Source organism: Eleutherodactylus coqui, chromosome 1 (genome assembly GCF_035609145.1).
Source record: "Eleutherodactylus coqui strain aEleCoq1 chromosome 1, aEleCoq1.hap1, whole genome shotgun sequence".
NCBI lineage: Eukaryota > Metazoa > Chordata > Amphibia > Anura > Eleutherodactylidae > Eleutherodactylus > Eleutherodactylus coqui.
This window is the reverse complement of record NC_089837.1, coordinates 462,422,060-462,448,685: the sequence shown is the minus strand read 5'-3', so window position 1 is coordinate 462,448,685 and position 26,626 is coordinate 462,422,060. Positions and strand designations below refer to the sequence as shown.

Genomic DNA, 26,626 nt, shown 5'->3' with positions numbered 1-26,626 from the left:
TGGCTCCCTGGAACCCACCGGCGGTACATAAACAAATCCCATTGCAGTGCCCAGCCCAGCTAAGGTAATGTCAGATTAAATGCAGGTGGGCTTCGGCCCACACTGCATGCCCCAGTCTGACCGGGGTTTTTAATACATAGAAACTGGCAGGTACAAATCCGTAATGTGAAGTCCCTGTGGATCCACAGCATGGGTGGCTCCCTGGAACCCATTGGCGGTACATAAATGTATCCCATTGCAGTGCCCTGCTCAGCAGAGCTAACGTCAGATACAATACAGGTGGGCTTCGGCCCACAGTGCATGCCCCAGTCAGACTGGTAATATGTACCTTAACAGTAACCGCGTTGGTGGGAATGTGGTCGCGACTGCGGACCTGGTAGCGCGGTTTTATTTAGTTGGTTTTCGGAATGTGGCCATGATTAAGTGGGCCGTGGTGGGGGGATGGTGGGGGGGGGGCTCTCTTGTTGTGTCGTTAAAGGTGAAATTCTTGGACTGCCACCAGACGGACCAATGCAAAGGTATTTGCCAAGAATGTTTTCATTGTTGGAGGAGGAGGGGGATGTTTTTGAGGCACTATGTGTCCTCTCCACGTGTCCGTGGTTATATGCACCTTAACAGTAACCGCGTTGGTGGGAAATGGCCTCGCCGCCATCATGTCTTTGGGAAGCCTCCATTTCCACACCGCAGTGACATAGCATTAGCAGCGGTATAGGCAGAGCCCAGAATTAGTAACATTTCAGCGGTAGCATTAGGTACAGGCCCCAGTAACATATCACTAGCAGCAGTATAGGGGGAGCACAGTATTAGTTCCATTTCAGTAGTAGTAGCAGTCAAGACAGGCCCCAGTAACATATCACTAGCAGCAGTATAGGGGGAGCACAGTCTTAGTTCCATTTCAGTAAAAGTAGCAGTCAAGACAGGCCCCAGTAACATATCAATAGCAGCAGTATAGGGGGAGCACAGTCTTAGTTCCATTTCAGTAGTAGTAGCAGTCAAGACAGGCCACAGTAACATTCCCGTTGCAGCAGTTTAGGGAGATAACAGGCTCTTTCACATTTCAGTAATTGCAGTATAGACAAGGCCCCAGTTACATTTATGTAGCAAAAGTGTAGGCCAACCCCACACACCTTGCTGTACCATGAGTGCAGGTGAAGCCCATAAAAATTACTAGGATTACACTGTAGGCGATGGCCCAAAAAAATTGGTGTACCAACAGTACTAATGTACCTGAGAAAAATTGCCCATACCCAACCAAGAGGGCAGGTGAAACCCATTAATCGCTTTGGTTAATGTGGCTTAATTTGTAACTAGGCCTGGAGGCAGCCCAGTTAAAATAAAAATTGGTTCAGGTGCAAGTTTCAACGCTTTAATGAGAATTGAAACGTAAATACATTGTTTACAAAAGTAATATGACTGAGCCTTGTGGGCCTAAGAAAAATTGCCCGTTCGGCGTGATTACATGAGGTTTCAGGAGGAGGAGCAGTAGGAGGAGGATGAATATAATACACAGATTGATGAAGCTAAAAGGTCCCCGTTTTTTATGGTGATAGAGAACGATGCTTCCATCCGCGGGTGCAGCCTACGTATTGTTTAGGTACCGCTGCTGTCCGCTGGTGGAGAAGAGAAGTCTGGGGAAATCCAGGCTTTGTTCATCTTTATGAGTGTAAGCCTGTCGGCACTGTCAGTTGACAGGCGGGTACGCTTATCCGTGATGATTCCCCCAGCCGCACTAAACACCCTCTCTGACAAGACGCTAGCCGCAGGACAAGCAAGCACCTTCAGGGCATACAGTGCAAGTTCAGGCCACATGTCCAGCTTCGACACCCAGTAGTTACACGGAGCAGAGGCGTCACGGAGGACGGTCCTGCGATCGGCTACGTACTCCCTCACCATCCTTTTACAGTGCTCCCACCAACTCAGCCTTGACTGGGGAGCGGTGACACAGTCTTGCTGGGGAGCCATAAAGCTGGCAAAGGCCTTGGAGAGTGTTCCCCTGCCTGCGCTGTACATGCTGCCTGATCTCCGCGCCTCCCCTGCTACCTGGCCCTCGGAACTGCACCTTCTGCCACTAGCGCTGTCGGATGGGAATTTTACCATCAGTTTGTCCGCCAGGGTCCTGTGGTATAGCATCACTCTCGAACCCCTTTCCTCTTCGGGTATGAGAGTGGAAAGGTTCTCCTTATAGCGTGGGTCGAGCAGTGTGTACACCCAGTAATCCATAGTGGCCAGAATGCGTGTAACACGAGGGTCACGAGAAAGGCATCCTAACATGAAGTCAGCCATGTGTGCCAGGGTACCTGCACGCAACACATGGCTGTCCTCACTAGGAAGATCACTTTCAGGATCCTCCTCCTCAGGCCATACATGCTGAAAGGATGACAGGCAAGCAGCATGGGTACCCTCAGCAGTGGGCCAAGCTGTCTCTTCCCCCTCCTCCTCATGCTCCTCCCCCTCCTCCTCCTCCTCCTCAACGCCCTGAGATATAGACATGAGCGTGCTCTGACTATCCAGCGACATACTGTCTTCCCCCGCCTCCGTTTCCGAGCGCAAAGCGTCTGCCTTTATGCTTTGCAGGGAACTTCTCAAGAGGCATAGCAGAGGAATGGTGACGCTAATGATTGCAGCATCGCCGCTCACCATCTGGGTAGACTCCTCAAAGTTTCCAAGGACCTGCCAGATGTCTGCCAACCAGGCGCACTCTTCTGTAAAGAATTGAGGAAGCTGACTCCCACTACGCCGCCCATGTTGGAGTTGGTATTCCACTATAGCTCTACGCTGCTCATAGAGCCTGGCCAACATGTGGAGCGTAGAGTTCCACCGTGTGGGCACGTCGCACAGCAGTCAGTGCACTGGCAGATTAAACCGATGTTGCAGGGTCCGCAGGGTGGCAGCGTCCGTGTTGGACTTGCGGAAATGTGCGCTGACCTGGCGCACCTTTCCGAGCAGGTCTGACAAGCGTGGGTAGCTTTTCAGAAAGCGCTGAACCACCAAATTAAAGACGTGGGCCAGGCATGGCACGTGCGTGAGGCTGCCGAGCTGCAGAGCCGCCACCAGGTTATGGCCGTTGTCACACACGACCATGCCCGGTTGGAGGCTCAGCGGCGAAAGCCAGCGGTCGGTCTGCTCTGTCAGACCGTGCAACAGTTTGTGCGCCGTGTGCCTCTTCTCTCCTAAGCTGAGTAGTTTCAGCACGGCCTGCTGACGCTTGGCCACCGCTGTGCTGCCACGCCGCGTGACACCGACTGCTGGCGACGTGCTGCTGCTGACACATCTTGATTGCGAGACAGAGCTTGCGTAGGAGGAGGAGGAGGAGGGTGGTTTAGTGGAGGAAGCATACACCGCCGCAGATACCAGCACCGAGCTGGGGCCTGCAATTCTGAGGGTGGGTAGGACGTGAGCGGTCCCAGGCTCTGACTCGGTCCCAGCCTCCACTAAATTCACCCAATGTGCCATCAGGGAGATATAGTGGCCCTGCCCGCCTGCGCTTGTCCACGTGTCCGTTGTTAAGTGGACCTTGCCAGTAACCGCGTTGGTGAGGGCGCGTACAATGTTGCGGGAGACGTGGTCGTGCAGGGCTGGGACAGCTCATCGGGAAAAGTAGTGGCGACTGGGAACCGAGTAGCGCAGGGCCGCCGCCGCCATCATGTTTTTGAAAGCCTCCGTTTCCACAAGCCTGTATGGCAGCATCTCCAGGCTGATCAATTTGGCTATGTGCACGTTTAACGCTTGAGCATGCGGGTGCTCAAACAGTTGCGCTAGCGACGGCTGGACGCTGCGCTGAGAGACATTGCTGGATGGGGCCAAGGACAGCGGAGGTGAGCGTGTGGGTGCAGGCCAGGAGACGGTCGTGCCTGTGTCCTGAGAGGGGGGTTGGATCTCAGTGGCAGGTTGGGACACAGGGGGAGAGGCAGTGGTGCAAACCGGAGGCGGTGAACGGCCTTCGTCCCACCTTGTGGGGTGCTTGGCCATCATATGCCTGCGCATGCTGGTGGTGGTGAGGCTGGTGGTGGTGGCTCCCCGCTGATCTTGGCGCGACAAACCTTGCACACCACAGTTCGTCGGTCGTCTGCACTCTCAGTGAAAAACTGCCACACCTTTGAGCACCTCGGCCTCTGCAGGGTGCCATGGCGCGAGGGGGCGCTTTGGGAAACAGTTTGTGGATTATTCGGTCTGCCCCTGCCTCTACCCCTGGCCACCGCACTGCCTCTTACAACCTGCCCTGATGTTACACTTGCCTTCCCCTCTGAAGACCTGTCCTCCGTAGGCTTAGCAAACAGGTGGGGTCAGTCACCTCATCGTCCAGCTGCTCTTCCTCCGAATCCTCTGTGCGCTCCTCCCTCGGACTTACTGAAATTACTACTACCTGAGTGATAGACAACTGTGTCTCATCGTCATCATCCTCCTCACCCACTGAAAGCTCTTGAGACAGTTGCCGGAAGTCCCCAGCCTCATCCCCCGGACCCCGGGAACTTTCCGAAGGTTGGTCATCGGTCACGACAAACTCCTCCGGTGGGAAAGGAACCATTGCTGCCCAATCTCGGCAGGGGCCCGAGAACAGTTCCTGGGAGTCTGCCTGCTCCTCAGAATGTGTCATTGTAATAGAGTGAGGAGGCTGAGAGGAAGGAGGAGCAGCAGCCAGAGGATTCAGAGTTGCAGCTGTGGACGGCGTAGAAGACTGGGTGGTCAATAGATTGCTGGATGCACTTTCTGCCATCCACGACAGGACCTGCTCACACTGCTCAGTTTCTAATAAAGGTCTACCGCGTGGACCACTAATTGTGAGATGAATGTGGGGACCCCAGAAACTTGCCTCTCTCCTAATCCCGCAGCAGTTGGCTGCGATACACCTGGACCAGGAGCTCGGCCTGTGCCCACACCCTGACTTGGGCCTCCGCGTCCACGCCCGCGTCCACGTCCTCTAGGCCTACCCCTACCCCTCAGCATGGTGTATTACGAGTAGAGCAGAAACTGAACGCTGTAATTAAATGTGCCGCTTATTGGCCTGTGGTTGGAGGCTGACTTCGCTTACGGAACGCACAGCAGAGCCAGGAAACAATTATGCGCAAGCCTGTAGTCAGACCTAGGTGCGTATGACTGAGCTGCTGGAATTCACAGGGCAGAACCAGTCAAGTGGCCAAAGGCCAGTGGTAGGCCTTAAAGGGGTTGTCTCGCGCCAAAACGGGTTGTTTTTTTTCCCCATAGGCCCCCCGTTCGGCGCAGGACAACCCCAAGGGATGTGTTTAAAAAAAAAAAATTTTTATTACTTACCCGAATCCCCGCTCTGCGACGTCTTCCTTCTTCTTCCTTCTTCCTTCACCAAGATGGCCGCCGGGATCTTCACCCACGATGCACCGCAGGTCTTCTCCCATGGTGCACCGTGGGCTCTGTGCGGTCCATTGCCGATTCCAGCCTCCTGATTGGCTGGAATCGGCACACGTAACAGGGCGGAGCTACGATGACGACGCGAGACCAGCTCTCCGGCACGAGCGGCCCCATTCACCAGGGAGAAGACCGGACTGCGCAAGCGCGTCTAAAAACGCCAGAAGACAGCAAATTTGGCCGGATCCATGGCGACGGGGACGCTAGCAACGAAGCAGGTAAGTGAATAACTTCTGTATGGCTCATAATTAATGCACGATGTATATTACAAAGTGCATTAATATGGCCATACAGAAGTGTATAACCCCACATGCTGCCGCGAGACAACCCCTTTAAGTATTTTGCTTCAATTTTTTAAAATGGTGAGGTGAAAAACCAGACAGACACCGTATGCAGCGTATATATATATACTTTTTCCCTCTGGCGGGATGACGGCGATCATGTAACGGACACAGCAGAGCCAGGCAACAATTATGCGCAAGCCTATAGTCAGCCCTAGGTGTGTATGACTGAGCTGCTGGAATTCACAGGGCAGAACCAGTCAAGTGGCCAAAGGCCAGTGGTAGGGCTTAAGTATTCTGCTTCAATTTTTTAAAATGGTGAGGTGAAAAACCAGACAGACAGCGTATGCAGCGTATATATGTATACTCTTTCCCTCTGACGGGATGACGGCGATCATGTAACGGACACAGCAGAGCCAGGAAACAATTATGCGCAAGGCTGGGTATTAATGAGCGACTAGTACCCCCAGCACACACGCAGTAAACTGAAGACGGTCACAGGCCAAATATAGTATTTTTTTACAATTTTTGGGAAACAGCCCACTGCCTGTGATATAGCCTGTATATGGATTTCCCTGTTGGAGGATGACTGTGGTTATTGAAGGCATAGTGCAGCCACAAAAAATTATGCGCAAGGCTGGGTATTAATCAGCGACTACTACCCCCAGCACACACGTAGTAAACTGAAGACGGTCACAGGCAGGCCAAATATAATATTTTTTTACAATTTTTGGGAAAAAGCCCACTGCCTATATAGCCTGTATATGGATTTCCCTGTTGGAGGATTACTGTGGTTATTGAAGGCACAGTGCAGCCAGAAAAAATTATGCGCAAGGCTGCAGTAACACCTAGCTGGGTAATAGTTAGCAACTACTACTACCCCCAGCAGACACGCAGTAAATTGAACACGGTCACAGGCAGCCCAAAATTTTTTTTTACAATTTTTTTGGAAAAAGCCCACTGCCTATATAGACAGTATATCTCTTTCCCTGTACCACTGTCCCTGCCTCACCAGTACTGCCCCTATACTCAGTTAAATGACTGCAGACTGAGGACGCTATGGTCTGCACGCCCGATATACCAAAAAAAAAAATTGTGCAAAACTGCTAAAAGCAGCCTGAACAGTACTGCACATGGTCAGATGTGGCCTAAGAAGGACCGTTGGGGTTCTTGAAGACGAATATAACACCTAACACTCTCCCTATAGCAGCTACAGCAAGACGGCACTTTCCCTGATCTCTCTTAGCGTGCATCTGTGGCGAGCCGTGGGCGGTCCCAGTTTATATGCTCGGGTGGCACCTGATCTCCCCAGCCACTCACTGCAGGGGGTGGGATAGGGTTGGAATGTCACAGGAGGAAGTTGTAATGCCTTCCCTGTGTTTCTATTGGCCAGAAAAGCGCACAAATTTCTCAGGGAAGGAAATGTAATGGAGTCGAGCACTGCGTGGTGCTCGTCTCGAGTAACGAGCATCTCGAACACCCTAATACTCGAACGAGTATCAAGCTCGGACGAGTACGCTTGCTCATCTCTAGTGTTAATATTACTCTTCATATAGTGTTTTTCTCTGCAACAGTATGGCGGTATTATGTAGTCACTGTCTGGGCCTATTATTTGGCCCCTATATGGTGTTATTGGTGATATTGATCCTTGTAGTGGTTCTTATTCAGTAACAGTATGGTGGTATTATTCAGTCGCCCTTTGCAGTTCCACAGCAAATCTGCATCAAAATCAACAAGAAAGACATACAGATCTTGGTACAGATTTGTTCGTGGCAGATTCTTCAGCCATGTTTGAAAGCAGCCTTAAAGTGGTATATGTTTAGGGACAAATATCCATTTAAATGCTATGACAAATAACAGAAGTATAGCTGTTTCAACAACATGTTTGTGACTTTTACTTTTGCTTAAATTATCCAGTGACTTGTTGTATACAGCAGAGTTTAAGGCTGGGTTCACACTGGGCGTATTCCCGGCCGGCCGCAGCAAAAACCGCAAGATTTCCGCCGGGAGAACCGCCGCGGAAAAACCCGCGGTGGCTTTGAAGCGGCCTGGCCACTCGCTTTTCCGCTGCGGCCGGCGCTCCCATAGAGGAGAGCGCGGCCGCGGCAGAAAGAAAAGATAAATAGACATGCTGCATATTCTGAAACCGCGGCTGCATGGCTGGCTAATCCCGAGATTAGCGGCCGTGGGCGGATTTGCCGCGGCAAAATTCCACGCGGAATTTCCGCGCCAAATCCGCCCTGTGTGAACCCAGGCTAAAGGGGTTTTCTGAGTTATTGATTTGATATAGTTTTGGGCTCCTCATCCCCAAAACTATATAAAATGATTATAGTCACATCCTGTAATCCTGTCACAAGGGCTTCTAATGTGGAAGCCCCTAGGCAGCTTTACGGGATGTCACTGATGACATCTATAGTTACCCATCTTGATCGGCCCAGCAATAAAATTGGCCCTTTTTTGCTAAATTGAATTGGGTCCAAACTGATTTTTGGCATAAATTTGCCTGAAAATAGAATTTCCCATACTGGCTGCTGCAGAAGTTAGTGTGCAGCCAATCAGCAGCAAGGATGCCTTGCTAATATCACCAAATGTGTCCTCCAACTTGCATATGAGTAGCAGTTTCATTGGACTCCTGCATCACATGTTGATGTTGTTAGCAGTTTAGTCGTTCACAACCCTCGGCGACCCTAAAGGCGAGCTCCTTCCATGTTTTTCGGTTTTGCACTGCTTCTTTCAGTTGTGTCATATCCATGCCAGTATCAGCTTTGACCGTATTAGCCATGTCACGGGGCTCCACCAACTACCCCCCCTGGGGGTAGCATGGGACCTGTCCAAGTTACCACCGGGGGAGTTTCACAGGATAACCCAAGTAGTGGTTTACCTTAAGGTTCTCTTGTCACTCGTAACGCCACCATTTCTTTCTCTGCAGTGAATCCAGATGGTTAAATAAAGAGCCCACACACAGGGAAAACTTTGTAGAGCAGAAACGGGAACGGTCGGTTAAGCTTGTTTACTTGTAAACTGTTTACCGTCCAACTTGATACACGCCAGCAAAAAAAATGGTGCAGAACAACAAAAGTGGTGTGACAGGATTCACAGGATAATAGACGAGTCCACAGTCCAAGTTATCTGTGGAGTTCTGTTCCCGGCCACTCTCCTTCTCTCTGTCTCCAGCTCTCTACCGGTCAACACTCACAATTAGAAGCTGGACATTCAATGCTGCATGGCGGCTCCTCTTATTATCTCAGTCCTCCAGGTCACCAGCAGGAAGGCCTGAGTGAATTGGGTCCAGGGCGCACACAAGGCATTCGTTCGCCCTCTTCCATCCTGATGAAGTACATGTAGATATTCTTTTGGTATTCTGGAGCTTTTTCCATGGACCTACACAGGTTTGCAATATGGTCATGGGTGCCATGACCACGCCAAAATCCTACCTGCGCATCAGGGAGTACCACTTTTACTACTGATCTCAGTCTTTCCTGTATGAGTTTGAGAAGGATCTTGCTTGCATGCAGAGTGAGGACTATTGTTTGATAGTTGGAGCAATTCTGGGAGTCGCCTTCCTTTGACAAAGAAAAGAAGACAGATCTTTTCCAGTCCTGTGGGCATTGAGTGGATGCCCATACTGCCTGGCACAGCACTGTGATGGTTTTCACTGGTACTGGCAGCAATACTCTGCCAGTATGTTATATATGCTTGGTGCTTTATTTTTGTCTACTTCATTGCCATAACCACTTCTGACTCCATAAAGGAGGGCTCCAAGTCCACAGGCTCCACCTCATGCGATGGTCCAGGTATGTGGTTGTAGGCATATAGTTCCTCTGAGTATTCCCTCCACCTATCCTTGATACTCTGTTGGTCATTCAGTTCCTTCCCATTTTTGCCTTTGATTGTGCTGTTGCATGCCATGAAAGGTTTTCGGGCCATCTTGACCTGTGAGAATATGCTTCGCATATGGCCTTTTATCACTTCTGCTTCGAGTTGTTTGCATCGCTCATTCCAGTCCAATTCCTTATCTTTCCTTGTCGCTCGCTGAAAATCTGCATTTAGTTGCCGAACTTCGTCTTTGTTGCCGGCCGCCTTTGCTGCTCTTCTTTTATCGGCTATTGTGAGGGTTTGCTCAGACAACCGATAGCATCGTTTTTCCTGCTTCTTATAAGTGACATGCTTACTGGCTGTTCCCACAACTGTGGATTGTATATCGTGCCATAGCTCCTCATATGGCTATGTTGATGGAAAAATTAAAAGGTTATGACTCTAGGAATGTGACAATGAAAATAAACTGAAAAATTGGTTGTTCATTAGGGCCTAAAATGGGCCTGTCACCAGGGGGTTAATTCCCAGGCACTGTACATATGAAAAGAGTGGTTTTAAGTACATTACATAAAATAAAAACAAGTACAATAAACATGAACTAAATGAGCAACAGATTGGTACAGAGGGAGAGAAGACCCTGCCTGTAAGGGTTTATAATCTACAAGGGAATTAGGAAAGAGACCATAGGGTCAAAGCTGCTCATACGGCGGTGCAGTGGCAGTAGTTTTTTCTGTAGGTTGTAGGCTCTTCTGAAGAGGTCGGTTTTGAAGGTGGAAGAGAGTTTGATTATTTGATGCAGTGCGTTCCAGAGTATGAGTGAATGGGAAGATGGTACAATACCTCTGGAGCGCCACCTATTGGAAGGTAGCATTCCTGCAAGTCAATGTTAGACTTTTTAGGCAACCTTATGACAATAAATGGGAATTGTAAGCCACGCTAGAATACCATATACAGACAGCTGTTTCAGAGTTTTTGCCCCTCATCAGTGTTCAGCAGGTTTCTGGCTTGGCTAGTGAGAATTCTATAAACGTGGGTCAGGAAGGGCATTGTTTTTCTTTAATAGGTGGCGTTGCAGAGGTATTGTTCCATCTTCCTATTTGCATATTTCCCAGAGGAGCATAGATGGCCTTATAAGTTTCTTCCTGACCCAAGTGTATGACTAATGCATGGGAGAAATCTTGAAGGCACTTGTGTGAGCAAATACGGTGAGCAGAGACGGAAGTTGTTATTTGCTTTTATCGAATTGAATAATTTATTTAGGTTTCGTGGCCTGGAGATCATGGAAACCAATGTTGCATTACTGTAACCATCTGATAAGTCTAAATAAGAATTGCAGAGTATAATAACATTTAGGGAAGCCACAAAATACTTGTTGTCCATAGAAAGAACACTGAGTTGTATGTGACTTAAAGGGTATGCGTCATCCTTTTTGAGTCCCATAAACTACATTATAGGACTCAAAGATGAGGGAACGGGGAGTCCGGGGATCTGTGTGTTCATACTCTCCGGATGCCCCATTCCTGTGCTGGAACACTGGCGAGCACACACAGTGTAACTCTTTTCAGATGGCGATGTTTGCATGCGCTCCTGTTCATTGGCAGAGCAAACTCACACAGTTGACTGAAAAGTGTCATGCTGTGTGCATGCCAACTTCACAGGGGAACAGCGCAGGAATGGGGCATCTGGAAAGTATGAAACACAGCTCCATGGGCTCCCCATTCTCTTATCTTTGAGCCCCATGATGTAGTTTATGGGACTCAAAAAAGATGACAGATGGAAAGGAGACCCTGTCTTTAGCCTAATGCACGAGTTAAAACTATTTTGCCCGGCAACAGCTTGCTTCAGATTGGCTGTTTGTCATTCATTTCCCTGATTGGTTGAGGGGGAGGAGTTGTGAGAAGCCCAGGAAAGTGAGCAGGGCGAGGCAGGAAATGATTCAGAGTCAGAAGAAGAAGTGCGGAAAAATGGCAGGACGTGATATACAATAACTGAGGCTTTTCCACCATTGGTAGAATGAGACCAAATTGCTCAGGCATTCTTCGTGAGGGGAGGATGCCCAATATAACAGGGAATAGCTGGTGATTGGTGGGGAACTGGATTAGGGGATGTGCACTGGCCCTTAAAGAAGGGGGGTGGGAGCGTGCACAAGCCCTACAGGCAGAAGATCAAGAGTAAGCAGAGGTGCAGTGTGTGATGAGGGTGGTGTCTGACTACAACCCCAGGAGCAGGTGAGCAGTGGCTACACGCCATAATACCACTTATGTCCTTTCTCAATGACATTAAGCAAAACTTAATTTTCTACATATCTCATCTTGCATTTCAAGATTCTTTAATCTTATTTTAGAAATAGTGATTTGCCTCTTGAAATGAGAGATAAAGTTCCCAGGGGGTTTAATTCTAATCTTTCTAGTTTTTCACAAGTTACCTCCATGTTTTTCCCAATTGACTTTAAATTACCCATGAATAAAACTACTGATGTTGGAATATGTGATATGTAAAAACTAGAGATGAGCGAGCACCAAAATGCTCGGGTGCTCGTTACTCAGGACGAAATTATCGCGATGCTCGAGGGTTCGTTTCGAGTAACGAACCCCATTGAAGTCAATGGGCGACCCGAGCATTTTTGTATTTCGCCGATGCTCGCTAAGGTTTTCATGTGTGAAAATCTGGGCAATTCAAGAAAGTGATGGGAACGACACAGCAACGGATAGGGCAGGCGAGGGGCTACATGTTGGGCTGCATCTCAAGTTCACAGGTCCCACTATTAAGCCACAATAGCGGCAAGAGTGGGCCCCCCCCTCCCAACAACCTTTACTTCTGAAAAGCCCTCATTAGCAATGCATACCTTAGCTAAGCACCACACTACCTCCAACAAAGCACAATCACTGCCTGCATGACACTCCGCTGCCACTTCTCCTGGGTTACATGCTGCCCAACCCCCCCCCCCCCCCCCCCCCCGACAGCGCACACCAAAGTGTCCCTGCGCGGCCTTCAGCTGCCCTCATGCCACACCACCCTCATGTCTATTTATAAGTGCGTCTGCCATGAGGAGGAACCGCAGGCACACACTGCAGAGGGTTGGCACGGCTAGGCAGCGACCCTCTTTAAAAGGGGCGGGGCGATAGCCCACAATGCTGTACACAAGCAATGAGAAATATAATCCTGTGCCACCGCCATCAGGAGCTGCACACGTGGGCATAGCAATGGGGAACCTATGTGCCACACACTATTCATTCTGTCAAGGTGTCTGCATGCCCCAGTCAGACCGCGGTTTTTAATTCATAGACACAGGCAGGTACAACTCCCTATTGTGAAGTCCCTGTGGACCGACAGCATGGGTGGCTCTCTGGAACCCACCGGCGGTACATAAAAATATCCCATTGCATTGCCCAACACAGCTGAGGTAGTAATGTCGTGCTTAATACAGGTGGGCTTCGCCCCACACTGCATGCCCCAGTCAGACTGGGGTTCTTTAGAAGTGGAAACGGATGCATTTATAATTCCCTGTGGACCCACAGCATGGGTGGGTCCAGGAAGCCACCGGCGGTACATAAAAATATCCCATTGCATTGCCCAACACAGCTGAGGTAGTAATGTCGTGCTTAATGCAGGTGGGCTTCGGCTCACACTGCATGCCCCAGTCAGACTGGGGTTCTTTAGAAGTGGAAACAGATGCATTTATAATTCCCTGTGGACCCACAGCATGGGTGGCTCCCTGGAACCCACCGGCGGTACATAAATATATCCCATTGCATTGCCCAACACAGCTGAGGTAGTAATGTCGTGCTTAATACAGGTGGGCTTCGGCCCACACTGCATGCCCCAGTCAGACTGGGGTTCTTTAGAAGTGGAAACGGATGCATTTATAATTCCCTGTGGACCCACAGCATGGGTGGGTCCAGGAAGCCACCGGCGGTACATAAAAATATCCCATTGCATTGCCCAACACAGCTGAGGTAGTAATGTCGTGCTTAATACAGGTGGGCTTCGGCCCACACTGCATGCCCCAGTCAGACTTGGGTTCTTTAGAATTGGAAACAGATGCATTTATAATTCCCTGTGGACCCACAGCATGGGTGGGTGCCAGGAAGCCACCGGCGGTACATAAAAATATCCCATTGCATTGCCCAACACAGCTGAGGTAGTAATGTCGTGCTTAATACAGGTGGGCTTCGGCCCACACTGCATGCCCCAGTCAGACTGGGGTTCTTTAGAAGTGGAAACAGATGCATTTATAATTCCCTATGGACCCACAGCATGGGTGACTCCCTGGAACCCACCGGCGGTACATAAATATATCCCATTGCATTGCCCAACACAGCTGAGGTAGTAATGTCGTGCTTAATACAGGTGGGCTTCGGCCCACACTGCATGCCCCAGTCAGACTGGGGTTCTTTAGAAGTGGAAACAGATGCATTTATAATTCCCTATGGACCCACAGCATGGGTGGCTCCCTGGAACCCACCGGCGGTACATAAATATATCCCATTGCATTGCCCAACACAGCTGAGGTAGTAATGTCGTGCTTAATACAGGTGGGCTTCGGCCCACACTGCATGCCCCAGTCAGACTGGGGTTCTTTAGAAGTGGAAACAGATGCATTTATAATTCCCTGTGGACCAACAGCATCGGTGGGTGCCAGGAAGCCACCGGCGGAACATAAAAATATCCCATTGCATTGCCCAACACAGTTGAGGTAGTAATGTCGTGCTTAATACAGGTGGGCTTCAGCCCACACTGCATGCCCCAGTCTGACTGGTAATATGTACCTTAACAGTAACCTCGTTGGTGGTAATGTGGTGGTGACTGCGGACCTGGTAGCGCGGTTTTATGTAGTTGGTTTTCGGAATGTGGCCAGGATTAAGTGGGCCGTGGCGGGGGGATGGTGGTGGTGCTCTCTTGTTGTGTCGTTAAAGGTGAAATTCTTGGACTGCCACCAGACGGACCAATGCAAAGGTATTTGCCAAGAATGTTTTCATTGTTAGAGGAGGAGGGGGATGTTTTGGAGGCACTATGTGTCCTCTACACATGTCCGTGGTTATATGCACCTTAACAGTAACAGCGTTGGTGGGAAATGGCCTCGCCGCCATCATGTCTTTGTGAAGCCTCTGTTTCCACACCCTAGTGACATACCATTAGCAGCGGTATAGGCAGAGCCCAGAATTATTAACATTTCAGCGGTAGCATTAGGGACAGGCCCCACTAACATATCACTAGCAGCAGTATAGGGGGAGCGCAGTCTTAGTTCCATTTCAGTAATAGTAGCACTCAAGACAGGCTCCAGTAACATTCCCATTGCAGCAGTTTAGGGAGATAACAGTCTCTTTCACATTTCAGTAGCTGCAGTATAGACAAGGCCCCAGTTACATTTATGTAGCTAAAGTGTAGGCCAACCCCACACACCTTTCTGTACCATGAGTGCAGGCGAAGAACATAGAAATTACTATGATTACACTGTAGGTGAGGGCCCAAAAAAATTGGTGTACCAACAGTACTAATGTACCTCAGAAAAAATTGGCCATGCCCAACCAAGATGGCAGGTGAAACCCATTAATCGTTTTGGTTAATGTGGCTTAAGTGGTAACTAGGCCTGGAGGCAGCCCAGTTGAACGAAAAATTGGTTTAAGTTAAAGTTTCAACGCTTTTAAGAGCATTAAAACGTATAAAAATTGTTTAGAAAAATTATATGAGTGAGCCTTGTGGCCCTAAGAAAAATTGCCCGTTCGGCGTGATTACGTGAGGTTTCAGGAGGAGGAGCAGGAGGAGGAGGAGGAATATTAGACACAGATTGATGAAGCAGAAATGTCCCTGTTTTGGATGGTGAGAGAGAACGATGCTTCCATCCGCGGGTGCAGCCTACGTATTGCTTAGGTATCGCTGCTGTCCGCTGGTGGAGAAGAGAAGTCTGGGGAAATCCAGGCTTTGTTCATCTTGATGAGTGTAAGCCTGTCGGCACTGTCGGTTGACAGGCGGGTACGCTTATCTGTGATGATTCCCCCAGCCGCACTAAACACCCTCTCTGACAAGACGCTAGCCGCAGGACAAGCAAGCACCTCCAGGGCATACAGCGCGAGTTCAGGCCACGTGTCCAGCTTCAACACCCAGTAGTTGTAGGGGGCAGAGGCGTCACCGAGGACGGTGCTGCAATCGGCTACGTACTCCCTCACCATCCTTTTACAGTGCTCCCGCCAACTCAGCCTTGACTGGGGAGCGGTGACACAGTCTTGCTGGGGAGCCATAAAGCTGGTAAAGGCCTTGGAGAATGTTCCCCTGCCTGCGCTGTACATGCTGCCTGATCTCTGCGCCTCCCCTGCAACCTGGCCCTCGGAACTGCGCCTTCTGCCACTAGCGCTGTCGGATGGGAAGTTTACCATCAGTTTGTCCACCAGCGCCCTGTGGTATAGCATCATTCTCGAACCCCTTTCCTCTTCGGGAATGAGAGTGCAAAGGCTCTCCTTATAGCGTGGATCGAGCAGTGTGTACACCCAGTAATCCGTAGTGGCCAGAATGCGTGTAACGCGAGGGTCACGAGAAAGGCATCCTAACATGAAGTCAGCCATGTGTGCCAGGGTACCTGTACGCAACACATGGCTGTCCTCACTCGGAAGATCACTTTCAGGATCCTCCTCCTCCTCCTCCTCCTCCTCCTCCTCCTCCTCTGGCCATACACGCTGAAAGGATGACAGGCAAGCAGCATCTGTCCCCTCAGCAGTGGGCCAAGCTGTCTCTTCCCCCTCCTCCTCATGCTCCTCCCCCTCCTCCTCAACGCGCTGAGATATAGACATGAGGTTGCTCTGACTATCCAGCGACATACTGTCTTCCCCCGCCTCCGTTTCTGATTCCAAAGCGTCTGCCTTTATGCTTTGCAGGGAACTTCTCAAGAGGCATAGCAGAGGAATGGTGACGCTAATGATTGCAGCATCCCCGCTCACCATCTGGGTAGACTCCTCAAATTTTCCAAGGATCTGGCAGATGGCTGCCAACCAGGCCCACTCTTCTGTAAATAATTGAGGAGGCTGACTCCCACTGCGCCGCCCATGTTGGAGTTGGTATTCCACTATAGCTCTACGCTGCTCATAGAGTCTGGCCAACATGTGGAGCGTAGAGTTCCACTGTGTGGGCACGTCGCACAGCAGTCGGTGCACTGGCAGATTAAACCGATGTTGCAGGGTCCGCAGGGTGGCAGCGTGCGTGTGGGATTTGCGGAAATGTGCGCAGAGCTGGCGCACCTTTCCGAGCAGGTATGACAAGTGGGGGTAGCTTTTCAGAAAGCGCTGAACCACCAAATTAAAGACATGGGCCAGGCATGGCACGTGCGTGAGGCTGCCGAGCTGCAGAGCCGCCACCAGGTTACGGCCGTTGTCACACATGACCATGCCCGGTTGGAGGCTCAGCGGCGCAAGCCAGCGGTCGGTCTGCTCTGTCAGACCCTGCAGCAGTTCGTGGGCCGTGTGCCTCTTATCTCCTAAGCTGAGTAGTTTCAGCACGGCCTGCTGACGCTTGCCCACCGCTGTGCTGCCATGCCGCGTGACACCGACTGCTGGCGACGTGCTGCTGCCGCTGACACATCTTGATTGCGAGACAGAGGTTGCGTAGGAGGAGGAGGAGGGTGGTTTAGTGGAGGAAGCATACAAACACGCAGATACCACCACCGAACTGGGGCACGCAATTCAGGGGGTGGGTAGGACGTGAGCGGTCCCAGGCTCTGACTCTGTCCCAGCCTCCACTAAATTCACCCAATGTGCCGTCAGGGAGATATAGTGGCCCTGCCCGCCTGTGCTTGTCCACGTGTCTGTTGTTAAGTGGACCTTGGCAGTAACCGCGTTGGTGAGGGCGCGTACAATGTTGCGGGAGACGTGGTCGTGCAGGCCTGGGACGGCACATCGGGAAAAGTAGTGGTGACTGGGAACTGAGTAGCGCAGGGCCACCGCCGCCATCATGCTTTTGAAAGCCTCCGTTTCCACAAGCCTATACGGCAGCATCTCTAGGCTGATCAATTTTGCAATGTGCACGTTTAACGCTTGAGCGTGCGGGTGCGTGGCGTCGTACTTGCGCTCGCGCTCAAACTGTGGCGCTAGCGACGTCTGGACGCTACGCTGAGAGACATTGCTGGATGGGGCCGAGGACAGCGGAGGTGAAGGTGTGGGTGCAGGCCAGGAGACGGTACTGCCTGTGTCCTCAGAGGGGGGTTGGATCTCAGTGGCAGGTTGGGGCACAGGGGGAGAGGCAGTGGTGCAAACCGGAGGCGGTGAACGGGCATCGTCCCACCTTGTGGGGTGCTTGGCCATCATATGCCTGCGCATGCTGGTGGTGGTGCCTCCCCAGCTGATCTTGGCGCGACAAAGGTTGCACACCACTGTTCGTCGGTCGTCAGGCGTCTCTGTGAAAAACTGCCACACCGTAGAGCACCTTGACCTCTGCAGGGTGGCATGGCGCGAGGGGGCGCTTTGGGAACCAGTTGGTGGATTATTCGGTCTGGCCCTGCCTCTACCCCTGGCCACCGCACTGGCTCGGCCTGTGCCCACACCCTGACTTGGGCCTCCGCGTCCTCGCCCGCGTCCACGTCCTATAGGCCTACCCCTACCCCTCAGCATGGTGTATTACCAGTGATTTGATTTCCCAGCCAGGAAATAAATTGGCGCAAGCCTGCTGTTAAACTTAGCTGGCTGCGTATGATTTTTGTTTACATTCTCCACCCACCACACACGTACCCAGAACGCTGAGGACTGTCAGAGGCAGGCCAAATAGAATGTTTTCCCTTTTTTTTCAAGGAAAGGCCCACTGCGTATATTCAATCAATAATAAATATGTCTTCTGGCCCTGCAAATGTGTCACAGAACTGCAGGGTTGCAGAGTTATTAACTACAGCAGAGCGGTGATTTCCCAGGCAGGAAATAAATTGGCGCAAGCCTGCAGGCCAAATAGAATGTTTTCCCTTTTTTTTCAAGGAAAGGCCCACTGCGTATATTTAATCAATAATAAATATGTCTTCTGGCCCTGCAAATGTGTCACAGAACTGCAGGGTTGCAGAGTTATTAACTACAGCAGAGCGGTGATTTCCCAGGCAGGAAATAAATTGGCGCAAGCCTGCTGTTAAACTTAGCTGGCTGCGTATGATTTTTGTTTACGTTCTCCACCCAGCACACACGTACCCAGAACGCTGAGGACTGTCAGAGGCAGGCCAAATAGAATGTTTTCCCTTTTTTTTCAAGGAAAGGCCCACTGCGTATATTCAATCAATAGTATATGTCTTCTGGCCCTGCCTACACAATTCTGTCCCTGTAGTATTACTGCAGGGCGCAATGCTCTGCACGGCCGATTTGGAAAAAAAAATGTGCACCACTGCAAAAGGCAGCCTCCACAGTACTGCACACTGTTAGATGTGGCCCTAAGAAGGACCGTTGGGGTTCTTGAAGCCTACACTAACTCCTAACGCTCTCCCTACAGCAGCTCCAGCACCAGCAGCACTGTCCCTCAGCTATCTCACAAGGCATCTGAGGCGAGCCGCGGGAGGGGCCGACTTTTATACTCGGGTGACATCTGATCTCCCCAGCCACTCACAGCAGGGGGGTGGTATAGGGCTTGAACGTCACAGGGGGAAGTTGTAATGCCTTCCCTGTCTTTCAATTGGCCAGAAAAGCGCGCTAACGTCTCAGACAGGAAACTGAAAGTAACCCGAACATCGCGTGGTACTCGTTACGAGTAACGAGCATCCCGAACACGCTAATATTCGCCCGAGCATCAAGCTCGGACGAGTACGTTCGCTCATCTCTAGTAAAAACCTCTAGGAAAATCCTGTTTGCTTCCTCCCCCTTTGGACAGCTGTCGAGCCACACAAACATCTTTTGAACACTCATCGTAGTGTTTCTGGCTCTTCTATAACACCTCCACAGATGGAACATTCATGTTGAAAATAACATACTGCGTAGTATCTGCAATGACCCTCATTGAAGAGCCACCATGCACCTTTCGCCCCATAGGCTGATTGCTTCCTGCAGTGACTGATGACTGAAATGGCCATCATCAAATATAATCAAATTTCTGTGGCCTTTGAAGCCCAACCAACATCAGGGCTCCTTGTCATGTTGTCACCAAGCTGTGCTCCCATTTATATGCTGAGGAAATTGCGTTTAGATCAACAAATGGATCAGCAGACTATTCATTATGGCAACAGGAGATAATACCCGCCAAAATGGCAAAAACTTGAAACCAGACTTGGCAATTTTACCTCTTTAATCTTTAATTTTCTCGGGCCTTTTTGCTTTGTTAACAGTTATGTGATCAACAGAAGTTAACAACCAGATGTCAACATACTTGCCTTTAATTCTTTTGTCCCTGGTTTCAGATGGTACGTGGCTACCTAGAGGGGAACACTATAAAAAGGCAAGTCTGTAAAAAGCCTCGTTAACACTTGTAAGGCAGTATCACCTGTGTTTGCTGTACCCCCTGAGGGATAGGAGAATGAACCAGAGCTTTAAAATTGAGAAATCACATTCTTCAGTACACCCAATATTTCACAATTACTATCAGAAGCATTTTTGTTCCAAGCCCGAAGACAAGACAACTCACCATGAGAAGGAGCTGGAGGAGCACTGACCAAGGTATAAAGGCAACAGGACTGTGGGTGTCCCACCAGCCTCCATGGTTGCTGCTGCGGAACTGATATTCTCTTTGACCGCCACATGTTTTTTCCGCCTTTTATCATGGATGCTCGTATCATTAGATGATCTGTGCCTGACAAGCCTCTGGCTGGCAAAGTAAGGGCTCCCACACACTTGTGTTTGCGTTTTTTGTTAACGTGATTGTCAATGGGACTTTCTAATGTTAAAAACGCAACATAACGCAATACAACTTGCGTTTTTGGTGCATTGCGTTGCGTTTTTAATATTAGAAAGTCCCGTTGACAATCACGTTAACAAAAAACGCAAACGCAAGTGTGTGGGAGCCCTAAGATGAAGCAATCTTAAATGATGGCTATGATGTGACTAACGTCTTCTCTTGTGACTGCGAGAATGATGAGAATCCCTTCTTCTATGGGAACAAGTGCATCTGCGAGAGTGATGCCAATGCCTGCGTTTATTTGAAGATAACTCACTCTTGCTGGAAAAAGAGCTTTCTTTATTATCCTGGGTTGAAAATAAACTGTGTGAGCGCTTGAAGGAAGCCCATAAAGGGGCAGGAATATCTGACAAATGATATGATGGAGGTATGTTAAGTATGCACTCAGCATCAAAAAATTCAGGGTCAAAACTCTGCCAACACTAGCTGGCACCCCAGTTGCATAACTGTCCTGGCTACCACAGCAGCAGCTGAAGAAAAACTGGAAGAAGAACCGGAAGGGGAAATAGCCAAAGAGAGGTCGGCTTGACGTGTAAGCAAACATGCTTTTATTAATATATGGTGCCACATATCAGGAACAGGACGTGTTTCGACCTAATGCAGGTCTTGGTCACCTGAGGTTCAAAGGCGTCCTGTTCCTGATATGTGGCACCATATATAAATAAAAGCATGTTTGTTTACACATCAAGCCGACCTCTTTTTGGCTATTTCCTCATTTGTAATAACGCTAGGACTGGGCGGTGGGATCTGAGCACCGTGTCTGCATGCCATCACAAACTACAAAGCATTTGGGTGAAGTAGAGGTGAGCACCTTTAACCCCTTCATGATGCTGCCCCCCTTTTTTTTCCATTTTCATTTTTTCCTCCGCCCTTTAAAAAAATCGTAACTCCTTTATTTATCCATCGACATCGCTGTATGAGGGCTTGTTTTTTGCGGGACAAGTTGTAGTTTTCAATGGTGCTATTTAAAGTACCATATAATGTACTGAAAAACTTTTAAAAAATTATAAGTAGAGTAAAATGAAAAAAAAAAACGACATTTCACCATCTTTCAGTGCGTCTTGTTTCTATGGCACACAAACTGCAACAAAACCGACATGATAACTCTATTCTATGGGTGAGTACGATTACTACGATACTAAACTTGTATAGGTTTTTTTTTACTATACTACTCTTTTTTTTTTTCAAAGACATTTCATTTTTTTCAATTATTTTCTGCTGCATCTTCTGCGCGCAATAACTTTTTTATTTTATCGTCGACGTAGTATTTTTTGCAGGATGTCCTGTAGTTTCCGTTAGTACCGATTCGGAATACATACAACTTTTTGATTGCTTTTTATTGCGTTTTTTTTCTGGGAGACAGGATGACTGAAAGAGTGCATTTCTGGCGTTCTTTATTTTTTTTCGGACAAGGTTCACCGTGCGGGGTAAACAATGCACTACTTTGATAGAGCGGACATTTACGGACGCGGCGATACCAGATGTGTATTTTTATTTTATTATTTAGATTTTTTTAATTATAAATATGGCAAAAGTGGGGTGATTTAAACTTTTATAACTTTTTTTTTTTTACAACTAAAAAAACTCTATTGATCTTTTTTTTAAATTTTACATTCAAGTCCCCCTGGGGGACTACAACCAGCGATGCTTTGATCGCTCCTGCAGTATGACGTAATGCTACAGCATTACGTCATACTGCAATTTGACAGGCAGTCTATCAAGCCGCCCCACGGGGATGGCTTGATAGGCAGTCTCTCGAGGAAGCCCGGGGGCCTTTCAGAAGGCCCCCAGCTGCCATGACACCTGCACGGCTCCCCTGATCTCACCGCGGGGGGCCATGCGGGACCCCTGAACATCTTTCGGGGGATTTAAATGCCACTGTCAGAACTGACAGCGGCATTTAATGGGTTAATAGCTGCAATTGGCTGTAATAAGCTGACGCCCGCTCTGGTTAAAGCTAGTCTCACATAGTCGTTTGTAAAAATGCTGCATTTTAAACACAGCATTTTGGAACGGTATTTTAAAAACGCTTTCGACACTGTTTTTAATGCACCCCATCACTGTAATGGGTGATGTGGGGTGTTGAAAAGTGCTGCAACGCACTAAAATAGAACTGATTAGTGTGGAGTTTCTAAAACGCTCGTCTAAGAAGCCCCATTGAAATCAATGGAGGCTCACATAGCGTTTTTAGCGGACATTTGTCGGGAGGGGTAACATGTCTCCATAGGGAGAGCACCAAGAAGGTGAGTGAAGAGACTTATAAGGCCGTCCATGCTCCTCTGGGTAATATGCAAATAAGAAAGACGGAACAATACCTCTGCAGCGCCACCTATTGGATGGCAGCATTCCTTCATATCAATGCTTTACTCTATACTATGTTTCAACTCACCAAAGTGAAGCGACTAGTGAGCGACTTCTTGCTCAGTGTAAACAGGCAATCGTTCATGTTTGAGTGCCTGCCTGTTCACACTGAATGGAGGCAAACGGCCTAAATAGATCTGCAGCACACTCTGCCTCCACTCACTGAATGACTACCAATAGCGATAATTGTTAAGACAACTATCAGTCAGTTTTGCACCCGACAGTCATCCTGTGTAAAAGCTCTCTAGCAGAGTATTATAGTGGGATTTATCCGCTCGCACCACACTGATATGATCACATTCACTCAAACTTCAGGTACTAGTGAAGTATCATCCTCTATATTATGAAATAGTAATCAGAAGCCATAAAAGTTAGAAATAATTCTAAAAACTTGGTGAACAATTATGGGTTAATTTTGTACTGATTGTGAATTGCTTAGCTAACATAATTTTCTCCGTATCAGATAAGCATGTAGCAGGATATGGCCTTAGGCTCAGTTTTTTTAAGAGTAAACCTGCTCAGTAGTCTCACTAGTGAAGAGCTATGATAAATTCCAGTAATGTTTGCAGCCTGTTGTAGCCTGCCGCATGTGATGCCCCAGGTGTTTTGTACTGAACGCTGAGAACTGCACGCGCCACTAGATAATGTATGCAGATTGTTATTTTTCTTTATTTGTTCTGATTGGTGGCCAATAGAGATGAGCGAGCATACTCGCTAAGGACAATTACTCGAGCGAGAATTGTCCTTAGCGAGTACCTCCCCGCTCCGAAGAAAAGGTTCGGCTAACGGCGCAGGTGAGAGGTGAGTTGCGGCAGTGGGGGGGGGGGGAGAGAGGGAGAGAGAGATCTCCCCTCCGTTCCTCCCCGCTCTCCCCGCCCGCCGCCGGCAGCCGAACCTTTCCTTCCGAGCGGGCAGGCACTCGCTAAGGGCAATGCTCGATCGAGTATTTGTCCTTAGCGAGTATGCTCGCTCATCTCTAGTGGCCAACACTCGAGTATTACTGAGCAACTGGAATTACATCTCATTGCTTTCTTTCTATATATCATGTTGTAAATATAGCAAGCGCTGCCCTTAGATTTGTGCTACGCTACTGCTGTATCTGCATATTTCCTGTCTACCGACCGGTGAGGCTCATCCCTCTGAGTTGAAATAGGGTTGCCATCTTTATCACCCAAAAATACGGCCCACAGTAAAATGAGGTGTGTTTGGGAGCATAGCTTATCACAGCATATGGTTTTACCTCCGTTATTTTAGTACCTGCAACTAGTAATGGGGCCCCCTCATTGTCCCCAATAGTAACATTACCCCCAGTAGTAATAGCGGCCCCAATAATAAGAGTACCCGCAGCAGTGGCTCCAGTAGTAATAGTGTCCTTGCAGTGTCCACAATAGTAACAGTGCCCCCAGTAGTAATAGAATTTCCAGTAGTGGCTTCAGTAGTAACAGTGCCCATAGTAGTGCAGTCCCTCCAAAAGTGTCCGCAATAGTAACAGTGTCCCCAGTAGTGGCCCCAATATTAACAGCGTCCCCAGTAGTGGCCCCAATAGTAAGTGATCCCTCCTTGTGTCCTATCCACCCTGAACCTGTGGCAAGTCAGCAGCCCAGCCCCATCCTGCATGTTGCTCACTCTGTCTGGTTTCCATCCGCTGACCGCTGTTGTAATCAGAGACTCGGACCCCTGACTACTCCTCCTGGCTTCCAAGCTGCCTACAGGATGCTGACACTGGAAGGAGAGGTCAGGTGTCACAGTGTCTGTTTGCAACAAAGATGGCTGGAAGCTAGATGAAGTGAGTGACATACTGGATGGTACTAATATTCTTAAGTCCTTAAAGGGGTTTTCCTCCTACTTAAAGGGGATGTGTCATCACAAAATGACCTATTATATAAATTACATTTCTGTGTTTAATATTTTTGAACAATTTCTGTTGATTTTTTTTTTTTAGTTTAACCACACTGACAAAATACACAAGCTCACAAGCCCACGTCAAGGGTCCTTATTTCCTTGTGAGTTACTACACTAACATCAATTAAAATCACAGAAAAGGAAAATATACACAGACAAGTTGTGAGCTTGTGTATTTTGGCCCAAATATTAACCAATACCTCATAATTATCAGTATTTATCCATAACATGCAGTGCATCTTTGAATGCTGGGGAGCCCAGGGTGCCAGTACCAGTGTGGTTCACCTGTGAGGTGCAGGACAGCCAAATGGATTGAAATATAGCATCATTAATGGGTTGCAAGTCTGCATTGTGCACTAGACGTATCATGTGGCCTGGCATCCTGTATATATATTTATTTGTGTAAGAATAGTACTAAACAACCGCCCCCCTCAATATTAGGAAGGTGTGTGAGTGGTTGTTCATCAGTACCTTGCATCTGTGAAATTACTCCTCCATTTAGCAGTCAGTGCATCCGACATGAAATAGTCCACACACATGGGATAACTTAAAAACACTCAGTTGCCGGGAACGGTCAGCAACTGGAACTTTACTGATAGAAGACACTTTGAGACGGGATTACAGTCCATAGATAAATTCACATGCCAGTGCGTGAAAACAGTTGAGGAGGTCAGTGAGGAAACACCGGATGAAACCAGGCCCGCAGTCCAAGTTATCTGTATGACTTCGCTCCTGGACACACACGCTCTGTAGGAGGACAAGAACACTCCACTGAACACTCACTCATTACTGAAGGCTTTGAACACCGCACAGCGGACTCTCTCTCTCTACTTCTCTCCACTCTCTTTGGGGTAGGAGTCCTGGACTTCCAAGGTGCCTCTCTTCCGCTTCCATTCTTCATCACATGAGGGTTGAAGGTACCCCCATGCGGCCGGCACTCACACTATAACAGTCACTCTACCAGACTAGTGTAGAAAAGACCCCATTTGCACCTTGCAATCACATATATCCGTCATACTCACGTGACAACATTGGATACATGAAAATGGTTACATTTTCAAAAATATCACAGTCATTCATAGACATTAAAGGGGTTGTCCCGTGGCAGCAAGTGGGTCTATACACTTCTGTATGGCCATATTAATGCACTTTGTAATGTACATTGTGCATTAAATATGAGCCATACAGAAGTTATCAAAAGTTTTATACTTACCTGCTCCGTTGCTGGCGTCCTCGTCTCCATGGTGCCGACTAATTTTCGGCCTCCGATGGCCAAATTAGCCGCGCTTGCGCAGTCCGGGTCTTCTGCTGTCTTCAATGGGGCCGCTCGTGCAGAATGCCGGCTCCGTGTAGCTCCGCCCCGTCACGTGCCGATTCCAGCCAATCAGGAGGCTGGAATCGGCAATGGACCGCACAGAAGAGCTGCGGTCCACGGAGGGAGCAGACACCGGCGGCCATCTTCAGCAGGTAAGTAATAAGGCACCGGAGCGCGGGGATTCAGGTAAGCGCTGTGCGGTTTGTTTTTTTAACCCCTGCATCGGGGTTGTCTCGCGCCGAACGGGGTGGGGGGGGTTAAAAAAAAAAAAAAAACGTTTCGGCGCGGGACAACCCCTTTAACCTCTTCCATGCTGCAGCTGTGTAATACACATAACTAGTGACAAGACAATTTGCACAGAGCATCCACACTGAAGACACGACAATAAAGACAACTATGGAAGGGCCAGATACATGCATTTTGGCCCACTACATTTATATTTTCCTTTTCTGTGATTCTGCACAGGTCATAGTGCATGCCTAGTACAATCTCCCATACAAGTCAATGGGTCAGCTCCTGTCTATTGTGTGAATGGCCTATGAAGCTGCTGTAAAGCATCTCTAAATGTAGTTAAAAGCAGCTGAGGCAATATGGGCGCCCTATAATCATGTATAGTCAAAAAAGTAAAAAATGCTACAGTCAGAAAATGAAAACAGAAAACAAAAGCGGAATATGTTTCTCTATCTGGTTTTAATTAGTAGACAAATATAGCTGATAGATTTCCTTTAAAACT

General features: G+C 48.8%; 1 protein-coding gene across 1 annotated transcript in view; it reads left to right on the top strand.

Annotated features, from left to right (window-relative positions):
* Positions 1 to 20,005: 20,005 nt before the first annotated feature.
* The window catches only part of LOC136584172 (G-protein coupled receptor 84-like), a 51,308-nt gene continuing 44,687 nt past the window's right edge, over positions 20,006 to 26,626 (top strand). The window contains exon 1 of the mRNA XM_066584291.1: positions 20,006 to 20,077. Coding sequence (XP_066440388.1) covers positions 20,047 to 20,077 — 31 coding nt within the window. The 5' untranslated portion in view covers positions 20,006 to 20,046. The remainder of the gene's footprint in view (positions 20,078 to 26,626) is intronic.